The sequence below is a fragment of the Humulus lupulus genome, chromosome 2 (genome assembly GCF_963169125.1).
Source record: "Humulus lupulus chromosome 2, drHumLupu1.1, whole genome shotgun sequence".
NCBI lineage: Eukaryota > Viridiplantae > Streptophyta > Magnoliopsida > Rosales > Cannabaceae > Humulus > Humulus lupulus.
The window spans coordinates 270,500,569-270,526,834 of record NC_084794.1 but is presented as its reverse complement, the minus strand read 5'-3'; the positions used below and the strand labels follow the sequence as shown (position 1 = coordinate 270,526,834).

Below are 26,266 nucleotides of genomic sequence, written 5' to 3'. Positions count from 1 at the left end.
GCGGCCCAATATCTCCTTACCTATTGATTTGACCACACTTATGTGTCAGGTTTAGGAATTAATCATGAATGTCACAGAGTTGACATGATAGATAAGAGGGTCACAGGATGACCTTCTTACCAACTCCCAGGTGCCTTCTCCTATAAATATGGAGACCCTGGGACTCAATAAGGGTTGGATTCTCTCTTGTAAGAAATACTCGGTAATCAAATGCCCAGTACATATCAATAATATTGACTAGTGGAGTAGAAGGATTTTAACCTTTGAACCACTTGAAAAACGTGTCTTGAGTCACCTCTTTCATTCTCTAAGATCATACATCTGATACGGTTCATTCTTAGCACTAATCCATTTCTCTTCTTTTCTTAATTTCTTGTTAGCGAAGAACCGCGTCAACAAAAACTATGAATTTAAAAAGTTTATTTGATCAAATTTTAATTATTTAATTTAAAATTTTTTAAAGCAAACAAAAAGTTATTTATAAATATATATTATTTAGTTAATGATTAGAGCAATTAAAATAAGTAATTTCTCATCAAAAAAATTAAATGGCAAAATAAGGAAATATTCAAGTTTATGTTTTATTTCATTATTATATATATGTTTGGATAAACAAATAATGTTAAATGACAAAATAAATAATTAATAAAAGAATGAAAATAAAAAATTTAAGCACATAAATATTTTTCGGTTCTAGTTTTAAAAATATAATTGATAGAGTAATTTAAATACTTTAATATAAAATTTTAAAATATGTGATGATAAATTATTATAGCTCATTTATTATTATTTTTTAATTTATTTATTTTATTTAGATGATTTTATTTTATTTTTAAATTTATTAACTTTATTTAGATGAGTTAAAACTAATGGTGTTAGAAAAAAAATATTAAACCTAAATGAAAACAGCGTTAAAATCACATTTATATTATATAAAGATGTTTAAATATATTTATATATAAATGTATAAAGAGGAATCAGGCTTAGAATTAGGGAAAAATTTAGTTCTCTCTTCCTATCCTCCCAATTCTAAAATTCATTTCTCATCAAACACATTTTCTTATTTTACATGCTAAAACGGACCTGAAATAAGAATGTGTTTGATTGAAAGGGAGAAGATATAATAAAATTGAAAAGAAAAAATCATTTTTATTTCATAATTTTGTTCTTTTTTTTTGAAGAAAAATAAAATTTTATTAAAATAGCTATAGACCAGTGACAATATTAAACCAAATACAAAAAAATACCCTGACCAACAAATATAATTCTCTTCTATAAACAATGCATGGACAACACTATTGGCAATTCTTAGGCACTACTACAAAGGTAATAGTATCTGTCCAAAAAAAAATAGTTGCGGAACTATCATAGAAATGGTATCCGTTCTTTGGTTTGGTTACAATTTAAAATCATACAATGTCCTTCTAATAAAATGATTTACTATTTTAGTGATATAACTAATCCTCTATAAAAACAAAAGAGAAAACTATTCTAATACATTATGAAAAAAATTATTAATCTTTTATAGTCAAATTAATTTTTATTCAGTCTAATAACTATTTCTATTTTCAATAAACAGCACCTTAAAGTGCTCGCAAGTTAGTTACCACAACATAATTGCATTGTTGTCGAACAAAGCTATCCTCGAAAACATGACATATATGGATTGTGGACTAATGTATTGTGCTTTTTTAGTGTTAAATATCAATATGATTACTTTCTTCGTGGAAATGAAAATTCATGTTTAATATTACTTAATATTTACATTTCGAAAAACCCTACATATCATATCAAACCATCTAACTTCTCAAAATACTCATCTAAGGCTAATAAGTACTACAAAACCCTTCAAAAAAAAACCCCAAACTCTTGCCTTTTTTTTTTGGTTGAAAGAACAAAATTTGCAAATATGATCCACCATTTTCCATGCAAGCATACTAATACTACTACTACTAGTACTAAAAGAGAAAAAGTCACATGATAAAACACCCATTGACATTTTCATCACTGAAAATCTCAAAGGAGCCCATAGAGCTTGCTTGGTAGACCCCATAGCCATACATCTCTTGATGAGTATTTGCACACGTGTACGGTGCTGATTGGGTTTTGCTAGGATGCACTGTGTTGAAATACGCAGGTGAGCCATACCCATACGGATACGTATAACGTAGAGTATGGTTGTGATTGACCATGCCAGCACCACCACCTTGACTTGTACTTTGAGATCCTCCACATGCAGGTGTACCATAACTAGTTGAACCCGCACCATTGGTAGTGACGATGTTGTCGTTATAATTACCTCTTTGCCCTTTCCTTTTCTTCTTCTTACTTAGTCCATCAATTTCTCCTTCTTCTTCACTGACCTTATGCTCTTTTTTCTCACCGGACTTCTCGCCGGAGGGAGACTCCTCCGGCGATTTTCCTTTAATGGTTGACACTTGACTTTGTTCTTTTTCACTCTCATTTTTTGCAGCGTTTCCAGTAGCATTGACTTCTGTTTTGTTACTTGGATTAACAGCTTTGTTCTTCAAGCTGTCTGGGTCATTCTCTTTTCCCTCGTTCTTCTTCTTCTTCATCACGATTTTCCCGGAAACCTTCTCTTTTTCTTTGACATTTTCTGTCTCTGATCTCCATATCTCGGCGCGTTTTCCTGTCTTTATCAGCTTCTTAATCAGGAGCTGAACGTCGACGTTTCCAGTGACTGTAACTCTTTGCTGTTGAGAATCTATAATCGTGGTATAAACACCTAAGAAAATGGTGCCAACACAATAATGTTAAAGTATGAACAGAGCAAAACAGAGCTTTTTGCATGAAAATGAATATATTCTTTTTTTTTTTTTTTTAAAACTTTACAATGCCATTCTTAAAATTGTGTTACTTTTAGTGTTGTATATGTATATACGAATACCATCAATTTTCTGAAGAGTTTTCTTCACTTTTCTCTTGCAACCTTCACAGTGAATGGAAACCCTCAAATCCCACGTCTGAGAAAAGAAGAAAAAACCAAGTTAAGAAAAAAAACAAAATGTTAAGTTAAGAACATAGGTGAGCTTTACTAACCTTGTACTTGAGTGGTTCGGAGGCTTCTTGAGCTGAGATTGAAGCCATTGGAGGTGAAAAAGACCAAGCTTGAGTTGAGAATAAGGAAGATGTGATGAAGTTAGGAGCTTTGAATGAAGAAGAAGTGTTTTTAATTTTAAGAAAATCTGAAGAAAATGATTGAGGAAAACAGCCAAAACGTCTACTCTATCCTATAGTCTGCAATATGTACTCTGTTAGGGAGCAAAGGGCCTCAAAACATTACGTGAAAATGACAAAAGAAACTTTTTTTCTCACTCTTTACTCTTGCAACTTAGATTTTCTTTATTTATGTATTCATTAGCTTTTAAAAGAAAACTATGATTTTATATTTGCTCGAGTATTATTAGCTTAATCTTTCTCTTAGTGTAGTGTAACATATTTTGTGAACATTTATATTTAAATTTTATCAAACTACTCTTACAAGAAAGGACTATCTATCACTCCATTATCCATTTTTGCCTCTAAGATCCTCTTATTGTGGACCACACCTGTGTCAAGGCTGAACAGAAAACGACAACATACAAAACGATCTGCACCCTTAAATTCCTTTTTCTTTTTTCTCTTTACACTTTTACATCGTTTTTTTTTCCTTTTTTTTCCTTTCCTTGTTTTATGTATTGTGTTTGTGTAATATGCTTTTTCAATTTGAAAAATAAAAAGAAAATTAAAAAAAATTGAAAATCTCACAACTCCCATACTTAGTAAAGCGGGAAAACATCTGCATTGATTGGCATTTGACAATACCTATCGCTAATTAATTAATATCATTTCTCTTGCTCAAACCAAACAAACATTTCCATTATTGTACATGAAAAAATAGAGAGCTCAATAGTAAGTATATTATTCTAGAAATGCTAAAGAGCACATCAGGTGTTGGCCAACACACTAGGAGGCGACCAGATGGGCTTGGCTCAGTTGGGACTTTGAATAAATGAGAAGAGAAGAATGGAAGGAATGTGAAAATTACACCTAGTACCCAATTTAAGTTAACCTCTTTAATTTTTACCTACCTTTTAAAACTCTTTGATTAATACCCAAACTATTAATGACTCTACCCATTATACAGTGGTCTAGTGGAACTGACAGTGGAATATTATTTAAAGAGAGAAGTAAATGACACGACAAATGCAAAGATTGAGATTTTTACATTGAACTTCTAGTAGTGTTTTAAGGGTAATATGGAAAATGTGCTTAAAATAGTGGGTAATATTCAACTAAATATTATTAGTAGCTATTTTTAGTTAACTAATCCTAAAAATGGGTATTTTTCAAGTTATCCCACTTTGAATGAAATGCTCTCAGTTTCAAAAAACTTACTAGCACTAATTTAACCACCTAACTGACGTTACAATCAAAAAACAACACTAGCTACGAGGCGACATAATATTGATGCAAGTAAATATCAAATCTGACATGTTTCAAATTAATTAAAATTAAAATATGTGTAGACTTATAATGCTTAAAACTAAGTGTAAAAATATTAAGTGATTAACAAGAATATGCTAACTTTACTATTCATTAATTGATTTTTAGATGAAATTCTATGATTCTTATCATGGTATTATGAGTCATATTCCTAGCGGACATTCGATCCACACTTATCTAAATAGTAAGCCACATAAGATTCGCATAGTAACAAGACATTTGAGATCCAAATAGCAAGCTAACCCACACAAGATCCACATAATACAAAAAGACACTTGAGATCTAAAATAATAAGCGAAATGAAAAATATCATGTGATCGGATAATTCAAAATTGGTGAGAAAAAATAGACATTAGATATTATAGTACAATGTCCAATATGAAACAAGTGTAAAAATGTTAAATCATTAATAAAATCTACAGTTGATTTTTAGATATAAACTCATAATTTTGTCTAAAATATATTCCCTTATAATAATAATAATAATGATGCTTATTATGATATCAGATCTTTTTAGAACTCTCTTCTTAATAAAGAAATAACCGCAAATTTACACTTCTGTGGATCATAAATTAACCCGAATTAACCCAACCGCCCTTCTCTCTCTAATTATTTTTTTGGGGGTGAAGATAGTGTTGTTGGAAAATGTACACATTAATGCAAAAGATGGGCTTACATCATCACAAACAATGGCATTAATGATGAAAGACATTGCATGTCATAGACTCGTGGTATTAATCTAAAAGCATTACTAACAAGTGAAGACCACCAAATTCTTAATAGCACCCAACTATTTTATCCTTGTAGTCAAAGTCTATGATGGCTTTGAACAACTCCCTCACTCGATCTAAGAACAGCTTCACTATTGATGTTTGCATTAACATATTACTGCTAGACAGTTTCTCTTAGTCCCTATATATGGAAAAGTCATTGAATTAACCTAAAACAGAATGTTAACCCGCAAACAAATGAAGACAAAAACTGCATAAAAAGATGCTTCAATTGAAGATAACAGGAAAAGTTATACATAATTTGCTCCAGATAACAGTTCATGTCATGAAAATTGAAGACAACAAGGTCGTGGCCTGTTCTAAATTCTAATTAAAAGGTAACTAGGCGAAGCTATAAACCATGTTCATTCATGCATGCTCCACTGCGGGGGGGACCGTCAAGTTCTCAACTTCTTTGTCTTTCTCCTTGGGCAATTCATTTTCTTCTTTTTTATCCTTGGCATCTTGGGCCTTTTCAACATTTCCTGAGACGTCCTGCAGCTACAGAAGCTCAAGATGAATTAATCTAGCATCTATGTATTGTCAATTTATCAGAGTAAATTTATTTGCCAGGACATTAAACTTCAAACGGCAAAGAAGAATCACTTTGATGAGAACATACCCCCAAGTTTCTAAGACTAGTGGTAACATCATCTTGTTGTTGTTGAAGGGTAGTCCTCAAATCTTGGAATTCCTAGTTCCATTTTAAAAATATAAATTATAACAATCATAATGTTTAACAGGAAAAAATGTGGACATGAAAAGCACCACTTACAGTCCGAAGTTGATCCACTTCAGTGTTGAGTGATTTCTTCAGTTCTGAAAGCTCCTGCATGTATGAAAAGAACATTGCATTGACACTTACATAGTAAACATCCACAACACGTAGAAAACATTCTAAGAATGTTCCTCCACGAATCAGAGCTAAATACTCTGTGAATCAGACACTAACACAAAAAGGATAAAGAAATCAAACAAATATCACAACTTTCACAATGTGGTGAGCTATTAACATTACAAAACATAATTTAACTAACAAAACTAAAATATGAAGCTTTTATCACTGTCATTTTGTCATCTATCAATCACCACCTATCAAACAAATATCACAACTTTCACAATGTGGTGAGATATATAAAACACAATTTAACCAACAAAACTTAAGTTAAAGCATTTATCAGTCTCATTTTGTCATTCATCAATCACCACCTATCAATCAAATTCACCATTTATCAATCAAAAGTTCGAATCCTCAAAATGCCATATTATAATAGCACATATCCTATCTAACAACACATGGAAAAACACAATACCATGAAAATTCAGTGCCTCCCAGTTCAACAAACTAGACTGCAGTCATTATTATTATATTCACCTCCTAAGTAATGCTTTAGCATTTTACGTTCACTAAGAATACAAAGGACACGACTTGCTAATTAAAAGTCCAATGTAGTTCCTAGAGCAACTTATCCTCCACTTAGTTCTTCAGCTAAATACAGATCAAACATTATCATTTACAATCTTTGCACTGTACATCATTTAAGTTCAGAATACCAAACACAAACCCAATTGGTAGTTTTAGACCAAAGCAATGTAAAACAACATTTTAAAAAGAGAAATGAACTTAACACGCACAACAACTCAGCTACGGAGCACTTACATCGCGGTAAACCTTGACTTGGGTATCCAATTTTGATCTCCAACTTTGCAAATCCTAAGAAAAATACCAATATAGAAAATTAAACAATATTTATGACTTTCATCTCAAGATTACACATTTGATACAGTTAGAAAATTAACATTTTTTTGGGGTGGGCAAAATTAAACGAAAATGCAACCTGTTTCAGCCCTTGAATTCTAGTAAGCAGCTCCGACCTCGATTCATTCAGTTCCTGATTCCACCCCACACCAAATAAAACTCAGAAAATTAAATTTTAAAAAAAATCTTAAAAAAGAAAAACTGAAGAAGGGTTAGATAAACACCGCGATCTTTTTCGCAACCGGAATAATGTTCTCCTTCTTCTGTAGAAAGTTGAAGCGAAAAAGCACCCAAAAAAACCCATTAAAATACAGAACGAAAAAATGGCAGCTTTAAAATAAGAGATGAATTAAAATGGAGCTTACGTACGGGTGAGAGTGGAGCGGAGACTGGAAGAGGAGTGGAAGAATCGGAGTTGGCCATTGGATTGGATCGAAGATGAGATTTTAAATTTTGATTTTTTTGGGTTGAGAGGTTTGAAAATGTTGGGGGCTTTTTAATTAATTGAGAATAATAAACAAAATTATATATTTTTTCATTGCGACAAAAAATAAAGGAAATAATTATTGAATAGTTGAGGGAGTTTGTTGAAAGAGATAGAGAGAGAGAGTGAAGAAGGTGTAATAATTTCCAAAAATGTTTTTGAATTTTTGAGGTCTAAAATCTTGTTTGTTTGTTTGTGTTTGGGCGGGATTTTAACACTATAGACTTATAATAGCATTTTTGTAATTAGCCTACTGCAACTGTAGTAGTTGGCTTGGGATCTGACTCCAGCCTTTGGGTTTTGCTTATTATTCAAATAGTAGATTCATATTATTATCTTCTTCAACTTCAAGAGCCTTCCAAGGGTAGGGCTCTTTGGTAATTTCAGTATTTCATAATGGTTGTAAAGTGTAAACTTATATGGACTCTCGATGTAATCGGGCCGGATATGGACTCTTTGGAGGGTGATTCACAATTATGCATGGGGCTTTTGGCAACATTGCCCCTGAATTAGGTATGCATTCTCACTTTAGTCCATAAATAATTTTTTTAAGCAATTACATCCTTAAATTTATCAAATAGTGGCAATTTGGTCCCCCATTCATTAATTCTGTTTAAATTTTTACATATTATTTCACAACAATTAACAAAAAATTGTTTTTTTAATGTAATATAATTAACATAAAAATTGTTATAACATTACATTAATTCAAACTAACTAATTTATGGAATTTCAAACTAAAAAACATTTTTAAAAAAAAAAAAAAGAAAAAGCTCTAACCATGGTGTTTAACATTAATGGCTGAGGAGGTCGCGCGGGGTTCGTGAGCTACTGGGCTCATAGGTTGAGTGTGTTGGTTGATGGTGAAAGACGATTGCACAGAGTGTGGGTGTCGTTTGTGGTTGTTCGATGTTCTTGAGGGGGACGTGAGTTCAGGTGAGAGAGAGTAGAAAATAAATAGTGTGAAGGAAGGAGGAAATTTTATGACAAGGTTCATTTAGTCCAATTTTGAATTTAGAGCATATTTTTTAAATGTGAAGATTATTAAGCATGCTTTTGTAATATGTGGTCTCTTTAGGCATAATACATAAAATTTTCTAATAGAAATAAAAATAGGACCTAAGCTCTTAGTTTTGTTGTATTTATATACTCAATTTTTTAAAGGTGAAACTACCCAAATAACCCAAAACATTTCGTAACCACCTCATCATTAGTCTAACGTTAATATTCATTTATGTAATAAATGTCATATTGTTATTCATCTACCTCATAATTTAGTATCTATTGATGTCATTTTTCGTCAACTTAATTATGAAGAGTACTAAACAATATTTTAGAAAAATTAGAAGAACACAAGAGCTTTTACATGATTCAGCAGTTAAAATCTGCCTAGTCCATGAGTCAATTTTATTGATCTTGACACTCTCTCAAAGCTTTTTCAGAGCAATTCAGCTGAGTATTCTCAGTACAATTTTGTGTGTGAATACAAATGAAAAGTCTCAGGCTATTTATAGTACTGGTTATGAGAATATATTCCACTGATTGAGGGAAGTTACAATCAATTATTCAAATTTGAAATAAATGTAAATAAATACATTAATTACATAATATCTCATGATAATTAGGATTTAATATCTGATAACAACAAATCTCCAAGGAATAGGGATTTCCTAACAGTTGTCATGTGCAAAACGTGTTACTGACCTCTAATGCAAGGTTAATGCGTTTTCGAGACCGATCCAAACTTTGAGCTCATCATTCTAGTTAACTTTGTCGAGCTCATGCTTCGGAGATGGCTCCTACTTTCGAGCCTGAAACTTAAGCTTGAGCCTTTCAAATCGTGCTTGATTGCCAATAACAACAGATCAGGAAATATATTAATTTATACAAGTGTTTAGCCAATGTCTGTTATTTTCGATCTTACATTTTACGAGCCTACATTTCGAGGCTCATTTATTCATTTTCGAAATTTTGGTGTAACATTTTGCCCCCTCAAAATTGTTGGTTTGAATCCTCTGAGTAGGAAACTTTTGAACTCCACTATCGAAAAACGTGTTCACCTACTACACTCGAGTGTGAACACGCGTCACTAGGGGATTGCATACCAAGAGTACTCGAGTACTCTTTTTCTTGCCCATGTCCTTTCCCATTCTCTTTTTGCCGCCATACTTCATAAATCAAATGTGATCCGTTAGATCACCTTTTAACTCAAATCAAGGGCTCAGATTCATCTGACCCTTACTATTCCCTTTGCCATATATATATATATACCATTTCTTCTTCTTTATTCCGTCACTTGCATTTTTACTTTCAGAAACAGAAACACGAACCAGAGCTCCTCCCGTTGCATGTTTTCCAAACTAAAGAAACAGAGAAAACTCACCACCTTTGGCTCCGTGAGATCATTCTTGCTTCCACTTCTTCAGTCGACGATTTCTTCATATCCACAACCCACTTTGCGTAAGTTCTCTGATTTTCCTCTGGTGTATATTTTTTTTTCTTTTTACGTGTTTCTTCTATTCATAAGGATGTCTTTCTGATTTCTACCAGATTTTTAAGGCTTCTCTTTTGCATTAGGCAAGTTTTTTTATTTGGGTAGATTTGGTATGATAAAAATCACGGTTTAGACCAATTTTTTTTTGGTAAAAACATGTAAAAATTGAGTTTTTCAAGTAATGGGGTATCTAGGTCACAAATTTTGTGTAGCTTAAGAAATAGGGGTTTGGATTAGGGTTTTAATGCACGTATCCCAAAAATATCGCCTTTTCGGGTAACTGCCCACTTTTTCCCTAGAAATCTGAGATTATTTTAAACTGGTAATAACTGCTCCACTCTCGCATGGGTGCACTCTCGATGCCCCGAACTTTACAATAGTTTGGGATAGACATCTGAGTTAACCTATCTTTTTCAAGCCTTCAGGCTCGATTAGTGCGATCGCGTTACCTCGAGCTTTCGAGCTCGAGTTATCAAGATCTCAACCCCATTTTATTCTCCTTTTTTTTTCTTTATAATGGGCCCTCACATTTTACTTCCTTGTTAGATGTCACAGTCTTCTGAGAATCGGTGGGGGCCCAAGCTTGCCATCCCTTACCACCCATCAACTCCTGGACTTGAATCGCCTTTCACGCAAAATAAGTGATTGATTCGCGAGCACAAGGAACGGTGCGAGCAAGAAGATATATGAGCCCATTTCCGACGTCAGATCGACGAGGTCAAAGAGAGAAAAAGGAAGAAGCTCCGAGTTGCAACCTATCCCGACCCAGACCCAGAGATCCGGCCTATTCTGTTGGACCCCAAACTCAATGTCACCATAGCATTTTCCCCTGGTGAGCTCGTATTCAACCTCATGGAGGGTCCATCTAACCAGCCATCCAAAGCTCCTAAGTCCCTTTCCATCCCGGTCTCGGAGAGTTCTTTCTTTGAGGCTAAACACTGCCAAAGCTCTATAACCTCGACCCAACAAATTTTCGAGCTCCTCTCATGTCATGGGTTGAAGCTCTTCGGCCAGTTAGTCTGCCGCCCCGCCAGCTCCGACGAGAGGAGCTGGTTTGCTCCTAGTGATGGCGATCTTGATAGAAAGGTTAAGCTCGCAAATTGGAGTCGTGAGCACTTACGAGCTGGGGCTCTATTGCCGCTGAAGGACTACTTCCGAAACTTTCTAGACTACGCCAGAACCGCCCAATTCGAGCTTCAGACAAACTCGTATAGGGTCTTGACTGCATTAAGGTTGTTGTACCAGGAGATAAAGTGGGAGGAACCCATGACACATGAGATCCTTTATCTCTACTGCCTCAAAAGCAACCCATCCTGAGCTCACGACGAAGATGGGTTCTATTACCTTTCGAGCTATCCCAAGGAGAAGCGACTATTCGAGGATATTCCCAACCATCCTTATAATTTCAAGACCGCCTTCTTCTGGATGGACAGTCTCGCTCCCTCTCGTTTCTATTCCTTTCGGCGAATTCGTAAGTACATTGCTAATCTTCCTGATTAAATTTTCCCTTTAATCTGCGAGCCTGACTGACTTACTCAAATATTTTATACAGCCAACTATCATTGTCCCCAACCCAAAAATTCCATGAGGGAACATAGGGAAGCTATCCTCAAGCTTCCCTATGGTTGGCGATCCCTCTCATATCTTCTCCACGAGGACAAGCTTCGACTTTGCAACCTTCTGGAAGAGGGCGAGACTACTGACGACTCGGGCAATCACAAACGCGCGAGACGGGAAGATGTGCCCGTGCCCACCACTAGGCTCCCCACGAGAGGAAAATACGCGAGCCCGAGCTCTTGTACCCATAGATCTCGTCCTTTCGAATCCTCAGGCTCAGGAAATGAGGCACAGGACGAGGCCTTAGCGAGCTCGTCAAGAGGAGGTAAAGTCGTACTCGACCCATCCATGTGGTCTCCTTCTTTACTTAAGTACAAACCCGATGTAATGGTTCTCTTTAAGAACCCTAGGAATAACTTCCTGACATGGTCAAGGGTAGACCTTAAGGTCTATAGGTTCGATAGTTGGCTAGGGAAATACCAGATCATGTATAGTTTAAACGAGGTTTAGGATGGGGTAGTAGTGCAATATGGCACAAATGATTATAGGGACCTTTCGAGAATGTCCCCCACCTTCAGGGAGGGGACTCCAGTGGCCTCGTCAGAAGACAGGGGAATTTCCTGGTCCCCGAGTTCGAGCTCTGATGAGTCTTCCAGTTAGGCTCTTGATACTTAATCTTTTTTACTATAGAAATGTGTATGAATTTTCCTTTCTTGGCTTAATTGATCTTCTTTGTTCTTTTCAGGTGACATGGAGTTGGATCTGGACAACCTTTTGGGGCAGCCTCCTAAGCCCCAAGGTACCAAGCGAGGTCGCGCTACCTCAAAGAAAGGTGTCGTTTCAAAGTCGAAGAAGATTGTAGAGGGTTCCTCTCCCTCGAAGCCTGTCTCCAACGAGCCCAAGCCCTAGGCTCCGAACTCTACAGATGTGGTCGGCGACACTACTCCCGCGACCTCAATGGCAGCCACCATCGAGCCTTTGGTTACCATGCCACCTCCCTAGAAAAATTCTATTCCCCCTCCTTGTCTGATCCCTATTGGAGATAAAGGCAAAAAAATTGTGCCACCTTTGGCCCCCAAGCCTGCGGGTGCTCCGACCGTGGTCCGTCAGTTTGTGGCATCATCCCACATGCGGGATTATCCTCTTGAGAATGTGGCAGGGACCCTAGGAGCCAACCTATGCTCAGACAAGCTAGTCTTGTAGCCACCTCGATGCCAACGTGTGGCGGTTTTTTAGGGAAGAAAATAATGGGAATTGGAGAACGTTAATTAAACGATGGAGCTCGGGGTTTTGGTAAGTCTATTTCTCTTAACTTTTATTTTATTGGTTTCCTGATTATTTTCTAACTATTGTAAGACCTTTTGTTTCAGACCCTTCTTGGCATCCTTTGCCATAGCTCTCTTTTCTCCTCGAAAATGGCAGCGGCCAAAACCCTGGTTTATGATACAAACTAGGCTCGAATCTGGGCTAAGGATGATCTAAATGAGGCCAAGGGAGCCCATGCCAAAGCTTATGAGGCCCGAGCCCAAGCTGAAGATGCCCTCAAGGTTCTTCAGGCCAAACTTGACTCATCCAAGGATAATGTCAACAACCTGAAGGCGGAGCTCGACACCAAGACGGCGGATTTTGACGCTGCCAGGGCCGAGAGCGATCGCCTGAAGGTGGAGGCAAGTGCTGCCAGGGTCGAGGCTGAACACCTGAAGGAGGAAAAGAATTCTGCCTTCAAGATCCTTGAGGATGAGAAGAAGCACATGCTCAAGGAGTTTAAGGCTAAGAAGGATTGGGCTACAGACGGGGCCATGTATATGATGTGGTCGTTGAACCCCGAGATGGACACTTCGTTTCTCCAGGATAAGGAAGAGGAGTTCATCTCCAAGTGGAAGGCTCGGTTGGTCGAGGAGGAGGTCATAACCACTACCTTAGATGGCGGAGGCAAGGATGAGAAAGGCAATGTAATGCCCCAAATTTCCTAATAAGGCTTAGAACCTTGATTAGGAGGCTGGGAGGGCCACAATTTATTTATTATATTATTAAATGATTATATGCATGTTTATGTGAATTATATTATGATATGATGACAAATGCATGCATATGGGTCCATTTTTAATTATAAGAGCATTTTGGTAATTTGGCTCGTTGAGGGTGTAATTGTGTATTTTCATGCATGTGGGTGAATTATGAATAATACCACATTATATGTGGATTTGTTCGAGCCATTCAGCATGAGACGATTTTTGAATGTAAGTTATCGGTCTGGTCATAACGGGGTCAGTTTCGGAGCTCGGGATGAGTCTCGGGGTAATTTGATGATTAGAATATTACCGGGAATTAAAGGGTAATGGGATGTGATTTATTAGTATTTGAGAATATTTGGAATAATGAGAATTGGAGGACATTAATTATGATTAGCGAGATTAGATGGGAAATGACTATTTTACCCTTGGGGGCTGTTAAGAAAAGAAGATAAGCCTAGGGGAATTTTGGTCTTTTGACCTAAAGGATATATATAACTTTAAGAAGTTGTTGAAGCTTAAGAAAAACATAGTGTTTCCGTTCCTCTCTCTCCCCGATTATCTCCCTCTTCCTTCCTTTGGATTTTTGAAGCTCAAGTTGAGGGTTCAAGCTCGGGAATTGAGGCTTAAGGGTTTAGGCTTGTGTTCAGCCATTGAAGAGGATTCAATTCGAGTTTAAGGTAAGGTTTTAGTTCAATTTTCTGGTTCCTTACTCTGTTTTTGGTGTTAGTTTTGAGGTTGGATTTTTGATCATAAGAATGGGAATTTGATGAGGTTTTGATTGGTTTAAGGCTTAGGTTTTGATGGTTATATGATAGACAAGTTGTGGTAATAGTTGGGAACTTTGTTTTGTGGAGTTGGAAGTGTTTTAGTGAGGTTTTGAATTGAGTTCGAAGAGGAAAAACAGGGGTTTTTGGCTGGGTTTTGGGTGGGGCCGCGACTCTGTTCTAGAGCGTCGCGGGCCAAGCTTGATGAAGAAGCAATGGGGTATTGGAAGGTTGTTGGGCCGCATCATGGGGAAGGTAGAGCTGCAGCGCATGTGGGTGGCTGGAGTGCAGGCGCCTCTGTTTGGGGAGGCGGGCCGTGACATGGGGGAAGGCTGGTCGCGACCCTTAGTGGCATTTTTGGCCAGAAGTGTGTTTTCATTGTGGGAATCCAAACCTTAGGCCTCGGGATCTGTAACGACCCAAATTTGCTAATAAGGCTTAATGGCCTTGATTAGTGTGCCTGGAGGGCATAATGGGAATTATGTGTGAATTTAATGAGTAAAATGCATGATTAAGATTTAAAGCATGTTATATGACTATTTGAATATTTGAGATGCATGACTATGTGTATTAGTATGCATGTAGGCCCTGACTAGGTTAGAAGTGCATAATCGTAATTTTGGCCATTATAGGCATAACTGTGTATAGTGATAACTATTGAGACCACATTATTACGTGGATATATCTGTGATCTGTGATTCGAGACGATCCTAGTGAGCAGAATAGCGAAAAAGTCATGGCGGGAATTTATACCCGGCTCGAGGCGAGCCTGGGGGTATAAATGGGAATTTAGTGAGTATATTGGAGTCTATTTTGACATCGAGGAATATTATTGGTGATTAACTAGGTATTGGGAAGTTAGCGGGAAAATATTAGGGGCACTCGAGGAATTAGCGGGAATTGGGTAAAATGACTAAGATGCCCCTAAGTGGATTAAAGGGTTTAGAATTAAAAGGGAGGGCATTAAGGTCATTTGGATTTTTAGAGATAGGTATTACTGAGGCTTTATGTTAGTGGAAGTGGTAGAATGCAATAGAAGTCTGAAAAGAAAAGAAGGAAAAGAAAGAAAAAGAAAGGAAGGAAAAATAGAGTAGTTCTCCTAGAGTCGGTTTGTGGTTCTCTCATCATTTCTCTTCATTCTTCTTGGAGAAAAATTCAGAGGAGAGCTAGGTCAACTAAGCCATAAGGTTTCTGAGCTAAGCTTGAGGATTTGGCAAGGGTTTAGCAAGGATAGGCCATCACTTGAGGTAAAATTATGTAATTCCCTCAATTCTGGTTTTGGTTTTTAGCAAAGATATCTAAGTTGTGTTGATGGGGAATTCTAGGGAAGTTGGAGCCAAGGGTTGAGGAAGAGCAAGCTAAAGAGGTCTAGAGGCAACTTGAGGTCGAATTTCCACCAAAGGTATAAATTCTGAGCTTTTAACTTTGATGTTTTGACTGGTTTCTGCTGAGTTTTGAGGTCTAGAAGTGGCTATGGTGGATTTTGAGATTAGGGATGCATGTGCTTGGGTTTTGAGTATTTGGGGTGCTTGGGATGAGTGGAATGTGTTAATAAGATTGTTTTTGAGTTTGGTGAAGGTTTGGAGAAGTTTTGGTTGAGTTTGGTTCGAGGAAATCGCAGGAAGGAAAATTGAGGTATTGCCTGTCTGTGACTAGCGCTACAGCGCTAGCCTTTGGGCGTTGTAGCGCTAGGCCCTGCTTCCTGGGGGATTTTTCTTCTGCTTGTAGCGCTGTAGCGCCCTCCAATGAGCGCTGTAGCGCTACCCTGTCTTCAGAAAGGGATTTTAGGGTTATTTTCAAGGGTTTTTGACCAAAGGTTCGGGGTTTGGTTCCACCACCTTGTTTGGTGGAACTAGAACTTCCCGGGGGCTTGGGATTGGTCCCGAGGCTAGGTTTTGAACTTGAGGTTTGGTGATGACTTTGACCTATGATTGTGTTTAGGTGAGCGCTAGGGCTCGAGAGGGATCGTGCTCAAGGAGTCAAGTGATCAAAGCTAGCGAATCAAAAGGTAAGAAAACTTCACCCGGTTATATGTTTGTGATGGGACTAAGTGCTCCCGATATCTGTATTATGTCAATGATGGTATTATGCCATGGGACATGTGATAGCGGCCTAAGGGTGCCGTACACAATATTTGCGCACAGGGCGCGACTTGGCCACTGGTAGCCGATGATAGCTTAATATTCATTGAGCTCGGTTTAAGCGGGCCGAAGTTAGTGGGATAACGGAGGGTGCGGCCTGAGGGCGCTAACCCTAGTTATCATATGTGATTTGGTGTATGATATGTTTAGTATGCTGAATACTTGACTATTCTGAGTGTTGATATGATTAAGAATATGTGATGCAACATGAGATATTGATTTGTCTGTTGATTGCTTATGCTCAGTTGTTGTGTTTTCTTGCTGGGCCTTAGCTCATGGGTGCTATGTGGTGCAGGTAAAGGCAAAGGCTAGTTGGACCAATCCTGAGATGGAGAGCTGCGGGGTTGAATGTACATAGCCAGCTATTCGATCGCCATGGTCGAGGAGTGGATCAGGACATGGATTGCCTAACTGTCTGTTTTGCCTTAATATGGCTTGATACTGTATTTAGTCCTTGAATCTTTTGTAAACAGTTTCAAACTTAACATTTTTGGGATCCCGTGTAAACAGGAAATGTTTCTTTATGAAAAATGTGACTTTTGAGACCAAAACATTTTAACCCTAGTACTTTTATAGTTTCAGTAACACGTTTTTAATTAAAGGACTTGATTAGCGAGTCTAGCACTTTATAAAGACACAGTGTAACGGTCTTGGCTATCCAGGGCGTTACAGGATCGTTTCTACTACCCAGTTTAGTGAGATATGATGTCCTGGAGGCTAGGTCTTGGTCCGGGAACCTTTTATTGATTGATTTTATTGATGGAATCCCATATTTGGTTATGACTAGGTGACCGCTAAGAGATCAAATGATTGATCGCTCTCAAGGGTCGTTCAATTATTATTTCTCGCTCGAACCAGAGGTAAGAAAACTGCACCCAGTATGTGATGCATGGGATGCACGAGAAACATGTGGTTAGGGCATGCCATGAAGGTTGAATATGAGATTGATCAGAGCTTGAGTCTCTTTGTTTGTGCATGATCCTAATTATGCTAGTAATTGTTAAGTAACCATACTGAATGCCCTACGTTTGGATATTTGACATATGATATGTACATGGTAGCATTGCTTACTTGTGCGTGGCACTGACTTACTAGTTAGTCAGAATCGGCAATGGTGTCAGAATTGACTGTGAAGCTGTGACTTACTAGTCAAGTTCGACAGCAGTACTGAGCACTGGTCATATGTTATTGACTTATGAGTCAGGAGCGACATAAGCATCATGAACGCAAAGCTGAAAATATTAGATCTAATCGACATCTGCATTGAATGACTTATCATGAGCATTAATGCCGGACCGACCTCAAGTTTGATGAAAACTATAAGCGCTTGTCCAGTCTATGGCAAGTCACTCAGAGCCAGGGCCAGAAGGCCCAGGTGACTGCATCATCACATGGCTAAGGTCCCATGTTAGTGACTTGCTCATTAGTCACTCATCTAAGGGTGCAGATCCCATGTTAGTGACTTACTCATCAGCCACTCATCTAAGGGTGCAGATCCCATGTTAGTGACTTACTCATCAGTCACTCATTTGATTAGGGCTATAAGCCCCAGCATGGTTATCGGAACCTCCAGTGTTAATCACTCATCTGTTTAGGATTGACTTGTTAGTCATCCATATAGGAGGGCAGGGCCCACAACCATCATTATTTGAACTTATTTGCATGCGTGACTAAGACTATTATTGTTAGGCATGCACATTATGATTTGATGGCATGTTATTATTGTTCATGAGCATATTGAGTTTTCTTACTGGGCTTCGACTCACGGGTGCTATGTGGTGCAGGTAAAGGCAAAAGAAAGCTGGATCATCCTTGAGTTGGAGAGCTTAGGTGACGATGTGTACATATGTAGCTGCTCGACCGCCACGGCCGAGGGTTGAAAGAGGAACTAGGGTTAAACCCTATTTTGCCACTTAGGTCGGCTGGTTGTAAATATTTTGTTGTAATTAACCTTTAAATTATTTTTTTGGGATCCCAATGTATACAGTAAACGTTTTAGTGAAACGTTATATCTTAACCAAAATTTTTAACCCTAAATCGCTAATCATACTTAGTTACACGATTATGGCCAAATGACTCGATTAGCGAGTTTAGTACTGTTTAAAATGCACATCGTAACAGTCCCTGGAGTTTAGGGCGATACAGGCAAGGAGGCCGAGTTTGGTTCAGTTGACCAACACTGAACTGTTTTGAATAGGGTTGCGTCCCTTATTATCTTTGTAATTATATGTTTTTTTATGCCCTTTGGGCAAAGACGATTTGAAACATCTACTTATATTTCTTATTTATAAGTTAATGGTAGTTTTTATTATCTATGCTTATATTCTTTGCTCGAAATATTTACGCATATTGTCTACCTTGGATGTTTTTTGTTTCTCCACACACTTATATTTCCTCCTCGAAGTATTTACACATTGTGGATAAAGTGTTGTACGTATTTATTTATACAAATATTGGTTGGGTTTAAGCTCGAATTTCGACGCATTCATGCGTAGTTTACTCGAAATGCCCATATTCGACTTCGTTATTGTCAATGTCGAATTTTATTTTTACCATGTATTTTTATTAAAAAAATACTTAGTGGTGTGTAACCTCGTTAGTCTAGTTATATTTTGTTTTTCCATAGTAACTTTTCCTTATCCTCAAGCATGATCTCGATGTTGCGAGGCCGAAACTTATTTTAAAAAATTTCCAGCCCTTCGTCACAAATTTGACTAACACTTATCAAGTTAGCCTTCAAACCTTCAATATAGATAACATTTTTCAGAGGAGGTAAACCATGTAAACGCAACTTCCCTCTTCCCATGACCCGTCCTTTGCTCCCATCACCAAAGGTGACATATCCCTCAACATGAGACAAAAGATTAGTGAAAATATGCTTGTTTTCAGTCATGTGGCAAGAACACCCGTTGTCAAAGTACCACAGGTCACTGTTACAAGCCAGTAGAGAAGTATGAACCACAAGAGCCTTAGTATGAGCATTCTTCGGTCTCCATTGTTTTATTCCAACAAGAGAGTCTTGAGGCTTATCTTTAGAGATGTTTATAAGACGTGACAAGAAGAAATTCAACTTGTAACATCTTGGATCAATATGACCATTTTTTCCACATAAATGGCATATAGGAATGAATTTTGCTGTGGATGGAGGTTTTGTAGGAGTAGCAAGATGTGAATAGCGAATGGGAGGCACTTCTTGAGATGAACTTGGTTCAGCCATGATTTCTCACAACCTACTCCATGAGACCTAGTCCAGAGGTGAAGCAAATCCTCTAAAATAATTAGAGTTTTTACAGAAACAAACAACAAAAACAAATTAAAACTCCATTCTAATTTGGTTTACAAACAATAAACAACTCCATATTTTGTGAAAGTCTTCAAGCAACCAGCGTCCTACTCTTTTTTTACGTTGTTGGACTCCCTCCAGCTGATGGACTCCCTCCAGCTACTGCTCAAGCTCCCCTTGAGACTTAACTTGAAATCCTTTCAAGCTTTACACTAGAAAATGTAAGATGAATGGTGAAGAATCACTAAAACGCAATGGGCAATGAACAATGAAGCATCAAATGCTTTAGACATTTTTCAGAGAATATTTATTGGAGAATACAGTTTTTAGCTGCTAAAAAAGGTAAAGGAAACACAGACAAAACAAATATATATACTAAGACTCAAAATAGAAAAACTAGTTAAGCAAGTCATGTGCTGAAATAAAAATCACGTGCTACTGCACTTTCAGTATTATAATATAAAAACAATGTTTAAACATGAAAAATAATATATGATAAAAATAACACTTACAATTTAAATGTGCCATGTACTTTGTTTGGTAGGTGAATACAAATATGTTAATAAATAGTATATAAAGTTTGTTGGGATATAATTAATAACACTTACAAATAAAGTAATAATTTAGCATATAGAGTAATATTAAAGACCCTCTTAATTTATACACAATTCTATCGAAAAACTGAATTATTTAATATCATTATGCAAGATACCACGAGATTAAGCACTAATGATGTAAAGAAGCCTAGTTCAAAAGAAAATAACTTCAATTTAAAATCAATTTTTAAATTGAGGAGAATACATTTGTTGGAAGATATCAATGTCATTTGCACTGTATTTGCATAATATTTTTATTTTTATTGCTTGATTGAGCAATAAAAATAATAATTAAAAGAAAAATAAAGTGTCCAAAGAGGGGCAAAATATACATAAATCCGCAGTCTGCGGCTGTTGTTGACTCCTTTATTTGTGTTCCATAATTGTTCATTTTTAAATACATAAGCTTCCAACAATACCCTCGAAAATTGAATTTGAGACTTGAGTGACCAAAATAGAGTCCTCAGAGCAATCCATGGATATTTACTTTATTATTTAAAATATCTTTTCAAAATATATTTTTATTTTATTTTAAAATTTTATATTATATCATATATCAGTTTCTCTCTATATTTTTCTACATTATTTAAATATTATATCTTTAACATATTTTATTAATTAAAATAATTAAAAAGAAAAAATAAATAATATATATACTAAATAAGAAAGAAAAAACTTATAAAGAAAAATAATAATATTAAAATATTATATAAATGATATATAAATATTATGTAAATGTAAATACGAATTAATTGGAATTTATATATAACTATTATAAATATATATATAAAGGAGCTGATGGAAGATATTTTTGTGAGTTTTAGCTAAATATTATAGAAAAATTGTATTACAAAATATACGATCAAAATATATATTTTTTATAATTTACCTTAAATTTTTACATTATACCATACATACTTCTCTATTTTTTCTCTACATCATTTAAATATTATATTTTTTAAAAATATTTTATTTATTTTAAAAAATAAAATAATTAAATATAATAGTATTACACTCATATATATATATAGAAAAATTTATAAAAAAATAATAAAATATTTATAGCTTGATGAATAGTATTTTACTATATAAAAAAATATTATTTATTTAGGTAAAAAATTATAATTTTACGTCATAGACAATTATTTTTTATATTATAAAAAATTACACATTTATAAAATAAAAAGGTATTATTGTCATTTCAATAGCTCGGCGCCACAAGTTAATAATTTGTTTATAATTATTCTGTCAACTTTGCTATTAAATTTGAATTAATTGTCGGCCTCAATGGGAATCCATGTCTCACAAGTCACAAGTTCTCACTTTCATCATCACTTCATGCCAAGTTGCTAAATAAAGTTTTGATTAAGATAAAGTTTGTTCTAAAATAAAATGATTCATTTATAACAAAATTAAATATTGAAATCCCATAAAGCAAAATATTTATAATTTTTTTTTGGAGGTTTAACTTCAACACAAATAGTTGGTAAAGCTTCTGACAAAAAAAATGGTAAAGCTGATATCTAAAACTTAAATCAATCTAACATTGACTAACAGTCACATCTTTTATTACTTAAGTTTATTATATTTTAATTTTTTTTCATGTATTCTAATTAAAAGTATCAATCAATATATTATTAGATTGATAAAAAAAAATTACAAATCAGCAATACATCATAATTCACATCTCTTTTCTTTTGTCAAAGTTTTAACATTACTGTTTTTATTATTATTTTTTTTAAAAAAAATCACATTATTTTAAATTATATAGTTGAAATTAATTTATATGTATCTTTATTATTAATCTTATAATAATTTCTTAAGTTTTCATAATCTTAGCCACAAGCCTCAATGTAATTAAAATTACTTAAAAGTTGGATAGTGTAATTTTTTGTTTATTTTTAAAGATAGAAATTTGCTTCATTTTAATGTAAATAAAGTAGATTACAATATTTTGTTAATTTAAAATATAAATTAAAACACAATTTTTTTTTTTGTCAGGAGAAATTAAAACACAATTAAAAACAAACAAAGCAAATATATATAAATAAAATTATTTCTTTCCAACAAAGGAAGAAACCAGCAAATAGTGTTAGTGCCTAGAGCTAGAGATTGATAACGTAGAAGCAGAGCAAGCGTCAGCGCTCTCTCTCTCTCTCGTTCTCTCTGGTTGGGGCCGTACCATCTCTCCCAACTCGGTTCTGACTCAGTGGGAGGAAAATATGACTCAGGAAGCGTTCATATACAGCTTCGTAGCCCGAGGCACAATGATCTTGGCCGAGTACACGGAGTTCACCGGCAACTTTCCAGCGATTGCCGCTCAGTGCCTTCAAAAGCTCCCTTCTTCTAACAACAAGTTCACCTACAGCTGCGACCACCACACCTTCAATTTTCTAGTCGAGGATGGTTATGGTAATTCTCGCCATTTTTTTTCCTTCCTGATCTCCGTTTGACCACTTCTTTCGTTTTCTCGCGAAACAAACAGAGTAGAATTTCGAATTGCATGTGGTGGCTGTTGGATCTAGTAGCTTAAAGTGTCATATGATTTGGGTTGTACTTAGTTTGATGGAAGAACCCAAAAAAATGGATATCTTTTAAACTTGGAATGGCTGGGTTTTCGGTGTTTTCGATGAATTTGTTAATTATCTCCCTTTATTGCTAAAAGAACGGTTGAAATAGGCAAAAATTGGTTCTTTTCTGCATCTCATGCATAAAGCTTGTTCATCTTCAAGGATTCTACTAGTTGGTTTAGTTCAGTTAAGTGTGAATATGTTTTGGTTTTTGTATGTTATCATAAGTTAGCATTCTTTTCTGATTCGGCTCAATTAAGTGTGATTGTGTTTTTGTTTTGTGTATCTTATGCATGAAGCTTATTGATCTTTAAGACTTCAATCATTCTACTAGTTGGTTTTAGCTCAATTTAGAATGATTAATTATTTGAGTAGGTTAGAGAAATTAGCTTAAGGTGGTGTTTATTTGTTATTGCTGAAGTGATGAGCTCTTTACTTGTGATCTATTGTATTTCAGAAATCCCAACTTTTGTCGTTCTAATTATATTATTCCTTACTTTAATTTAGGGAGTTCCTGTTTTGTTCTCTCTTTTTATTAGATAATCCTTTAGGTGGCAAGAGTAGCGATATTAGAATTATAAGCATTCCCTTAACAATCTTTGACCCCTATTGTGTTATTCAATTGAATTTGGGTGCCAAAATAGTAGTGGTGTCATATCTGATACAAGTACAATGGTGTTAATCAATATAGAAATTCTGTTATACCTACAAGCATTTAGTAGGACACGGTTATTAAAAGTTGGGAGATCATTTCTTTATAATCAACATTTAATGCATACTCAGGGAAGTTGAAATGCTGTGTTTAATTTCTTTTATTGCCTGTGAAAATGTGCTTGTAACTGCTGTCTTAAACTCTAGAAAATGGTTCTTTTTTAGTTTGGATATTTTAGTGGTTATAAACTTGATAAGCTGTGCTCTATAAAATTTGCAGCTTACTGTGTTGTTGCCAAAGAAGCTGTAAGCAAGCATATCTCAATTGCATTTTTAGAACGAATGAAAGCAGACTTTAAAAAAAGATATGGGGGTGGTAAAGCAGATACAGCCATTGCCAAAAGTCTTAACAAGGAATTTGGGTATGTATCATTATTCTTGATAGGTGATTTGGATATGCCAATACCTCTATAAGTTTCAAACGAATGGTCACAAACTAAATGGGTTTGAAAAATTGCAGACCGGTAATGAAAGATCACATGAAGTATATAATTGATCACGCTGAAGAGATAGAAAAGTTGTTGAAAGTGAAGGCCCAAGTCTCAGAAGTTAAAAGTATAATGTTAGAGAATATTGATAAGGTAATCAACTGTGAAGAAAAATGCAGCAGCTAGAGGATATGTTACTTTGCATGTTGCATTTTATGCTGATTTGATCGTCTGTCTGATTTTAATTTTATCTTCTAATTATCTTTGTTTAACCATAGACATGTATGTTTGACTGGGAATGTTGTTAGTTGCAACTAGAAATCTGTGCTTCTTACTTTATTGTTGGTTTAAGTTTTCTTTCTCTCTTTGGATTTTGGGGAAAGGGGATGGATGGAGTATAGGTGTTTGTTCATTTGACATGGGTGGTAAATCAGTAAATCACATTAAAATTGAAATTTTCACTCTATTTATTCCTCTTTGGAGTTGGGAACTTAGGAGGAAGTCTTATTTTAGCTAGCTTTAGTTTAAAGATTATTTAATCTCAAGTTTGGGAGCATTAGGTATCCAAACTCCCTACGTCCAGCTGCGCCCTCTTGCTTTGGTATTCAAATTGGGGTAGTAATGCGAAAACATCATTTTTGGACCCAAGGTTGCATGATTTATGGTATTTCAAATGCATAAAAATGTTACGCTTCATTATTTTTTGACTACATGACATCATACTTTGCAGGCAATTGATAGAGGGGAAAACCTTACTATTCTTGTTGACAAGACTGAGGACCTACGCTCTCAGGCAAGTTGAGGAAAGAACTACTCTTTAAGAATTATTGAATTTCTCTTTTAATGAGTTACTAAACAGCTTTATTCTTTGCAACATTCAGGCCCAACAGTACAAAAGTAAAGGGACACAAATCAGAAGGAAGATGTGGTATCAGAACATGAAAATAAAGCTTGTTGTCCTTGGAATCTTGTTACTTCTGGTGCTGGTAATTTGGCTTTCCATTTGTCACGGTTTCGACTGCACAAATTAGCAGGTAAATTTTTAGACCAAAGAGGAGTTTTATTCAAAATATACAGGTCATGAGCTTGAATTTCATAGCTTGTGTTGAAGAGAGAGAGAGAGAGAGAGAGAGAGAGAGAGAGATCTACTTCATTATGGTATTTGTTAAAATGAAACTGTACAAGTGTCTGAGTTCAATTTAATATAGCAGCAATTTATTTAAAAAAAGAAAGAAAAGTTTTCTGTTGTTAAAAGATTAGGTGTTTTCTTTTTCTTGTATAAATATATATTTCTTTTTTACCCTTTAATCATAAAATCAAATGGTTTGGTTATAATTGGAGACTATTAGACAAAATCTGAGATCAATGCTACAAAAGTAATGGGATATGAATTAATAGAAAGAAGTGCAGTCAAAACCTGAAAATAATGCTTTGAAAAAAACAAAGTAAAAAATAGGAAGAAAGAAAAAAAAGAGGAATTATTCAAAATCATGTAGGAACCGAGCTTGAAGCTGATTAGGGTTAGGGATCTTCCATTCTGAATTTGGTTAAAATGAACAGATGCATCATCAATTGTATTGTTTCAATGTTAAATATAGCAATGATTTGGAATATAAAATAGAATATTTGGAAAATTTAAAGGTCACAATGAAATTAATCCTATGGTTCTTATTTTTCCCTTCACAAAGAAATGAGAAATCCAGGTAATTATGAAACGGTAAATCTTTCTTTCAACTAAAAATTACATTATTTATCAACAGAGGAGGATGATATGTTCACAATTGATATGGATAAACGGCATTTACAGTTTTGTATTGCATTTCAAGTTTTTTTTTTTTTATCGTAAAAGGAAGACCCTCAATTAAAGAACGCAGCTAGTAGTTGACTATTCCACCAAGCACAAGCTTCATCATCCAAACCAGATATGGTCGTAATAAGAGTCTTATTACCCCCAAATAATACTCTCCAAATTATTACTATTATGGTACAAACCCATGTCATGCGTTAGGATAATGTCCCTCTTTGACTGTGAATAGTTACATCATAGAGGTGCATCTCCTACGCCACAACCAGCACCATTGGACTTGACACCTGCATGCATTCACGTTAATCTTCATCCGCCCATCAACCAGAGCATTCACTTGCTTACCAGCAGCAAGTCCCTCGAGGCATGCACACTTTTTCCATG

The 26,266-nt window shown here is 35.5% G+C and overlaps 3 protein-coding genes across 4 annotated transcripts; 1 reads left to right on the top strand and 2 right to left on the bottom strand.

Moving 5' to 3' along the window:
* Window positions 1-1,727: 1,727 nt before the first annotated feature.
* Window positions 1,728-3,451, bottom strand: LOC133816679 (heavy metal-associated isoprenylated plant protein 36-like). The gene is made up of 3 exons (XM_062249042.1): window positions 3,061-3,451; window positions 2,909-2,984; window positions 1,728-2,746 (listed from the first exon to the last, which is right to left on the bottom strand). Exons 1-3 carry the CDS (start codon window positions 3,106-3,108, stop codon window positions 1,974-1,976), a joined length of 897 nt encoding a protein of 298 aa, XP_062105026.1. The 5' UTR covers window positions 3,109-3,451; the 3' UTR covers window positions 1,728-1,973.
* Window positions 3,452-5,488: 2,037 nt separating this feature from the next.
* LOC133819396 (uncharacterized) lies at window positions 5,489-7,758 on the bottom strand. Of its 2 annotated transcripts, none has more exons than XM_062252646.1 (7): window positions 7,405-7,758; window positions 7,260-7,298; window positions 7,115-7,168; window positions 6,937-6,990; window positions 6,052-6,105; window positions 5,899-5,970; window positions 5,489-5,771 (listed from the first exon to the last, which is right to left on the bottom strand). In XM_062252646.1, exons 1-7 carry the CDS (start codon window positions 7,456-7,458, stop codon window positions 5,646-5,648), a joined length of 453 nt encoding a protein of 150 aa, XP_062108630.1. In that variant the 5' UTR covers window positions 7,459-7,758; the 3' UTR covers window positions 5,489-5,645. The 2 variants fall into 2 exon arrangements, with proteins under 2 accessions (XP_062108630.1, XP_062108629.1); XM_062252645.1 differs by having other exon boundaries at window positions 5,489-5,777; window positions 7,405-7,713.
* Window positions 7,759-22,440: 14,682 nt separating this feature from the next.
* Window positions 22,441-25,332, top strand: LOC133819395 (vesicle-associated membrane protein 724). Its single transcript, XM_062252644.1, has 5 exons — window positions 22,441-22,781; window positions 23,871-24,012; window positions 24,111-24,231; window positions 24,809-24,871; window positions 24,960-25,332. The coding sequence occupies exons 1-5, from the start codon at window positions 22,592-22,594 to the stop codon at window positions 25,107-25,109; spliced, it is 666 nt and encodes a 221-aa protein (XP_062108628.1). The 5' UTR covers window positions 22,441-22,591; the 3' UTR covers window positions 25,110-25,332.
* The last annotated feature ends 934 nt before the right edge of the window (window positions 25,333-26,266 follow it).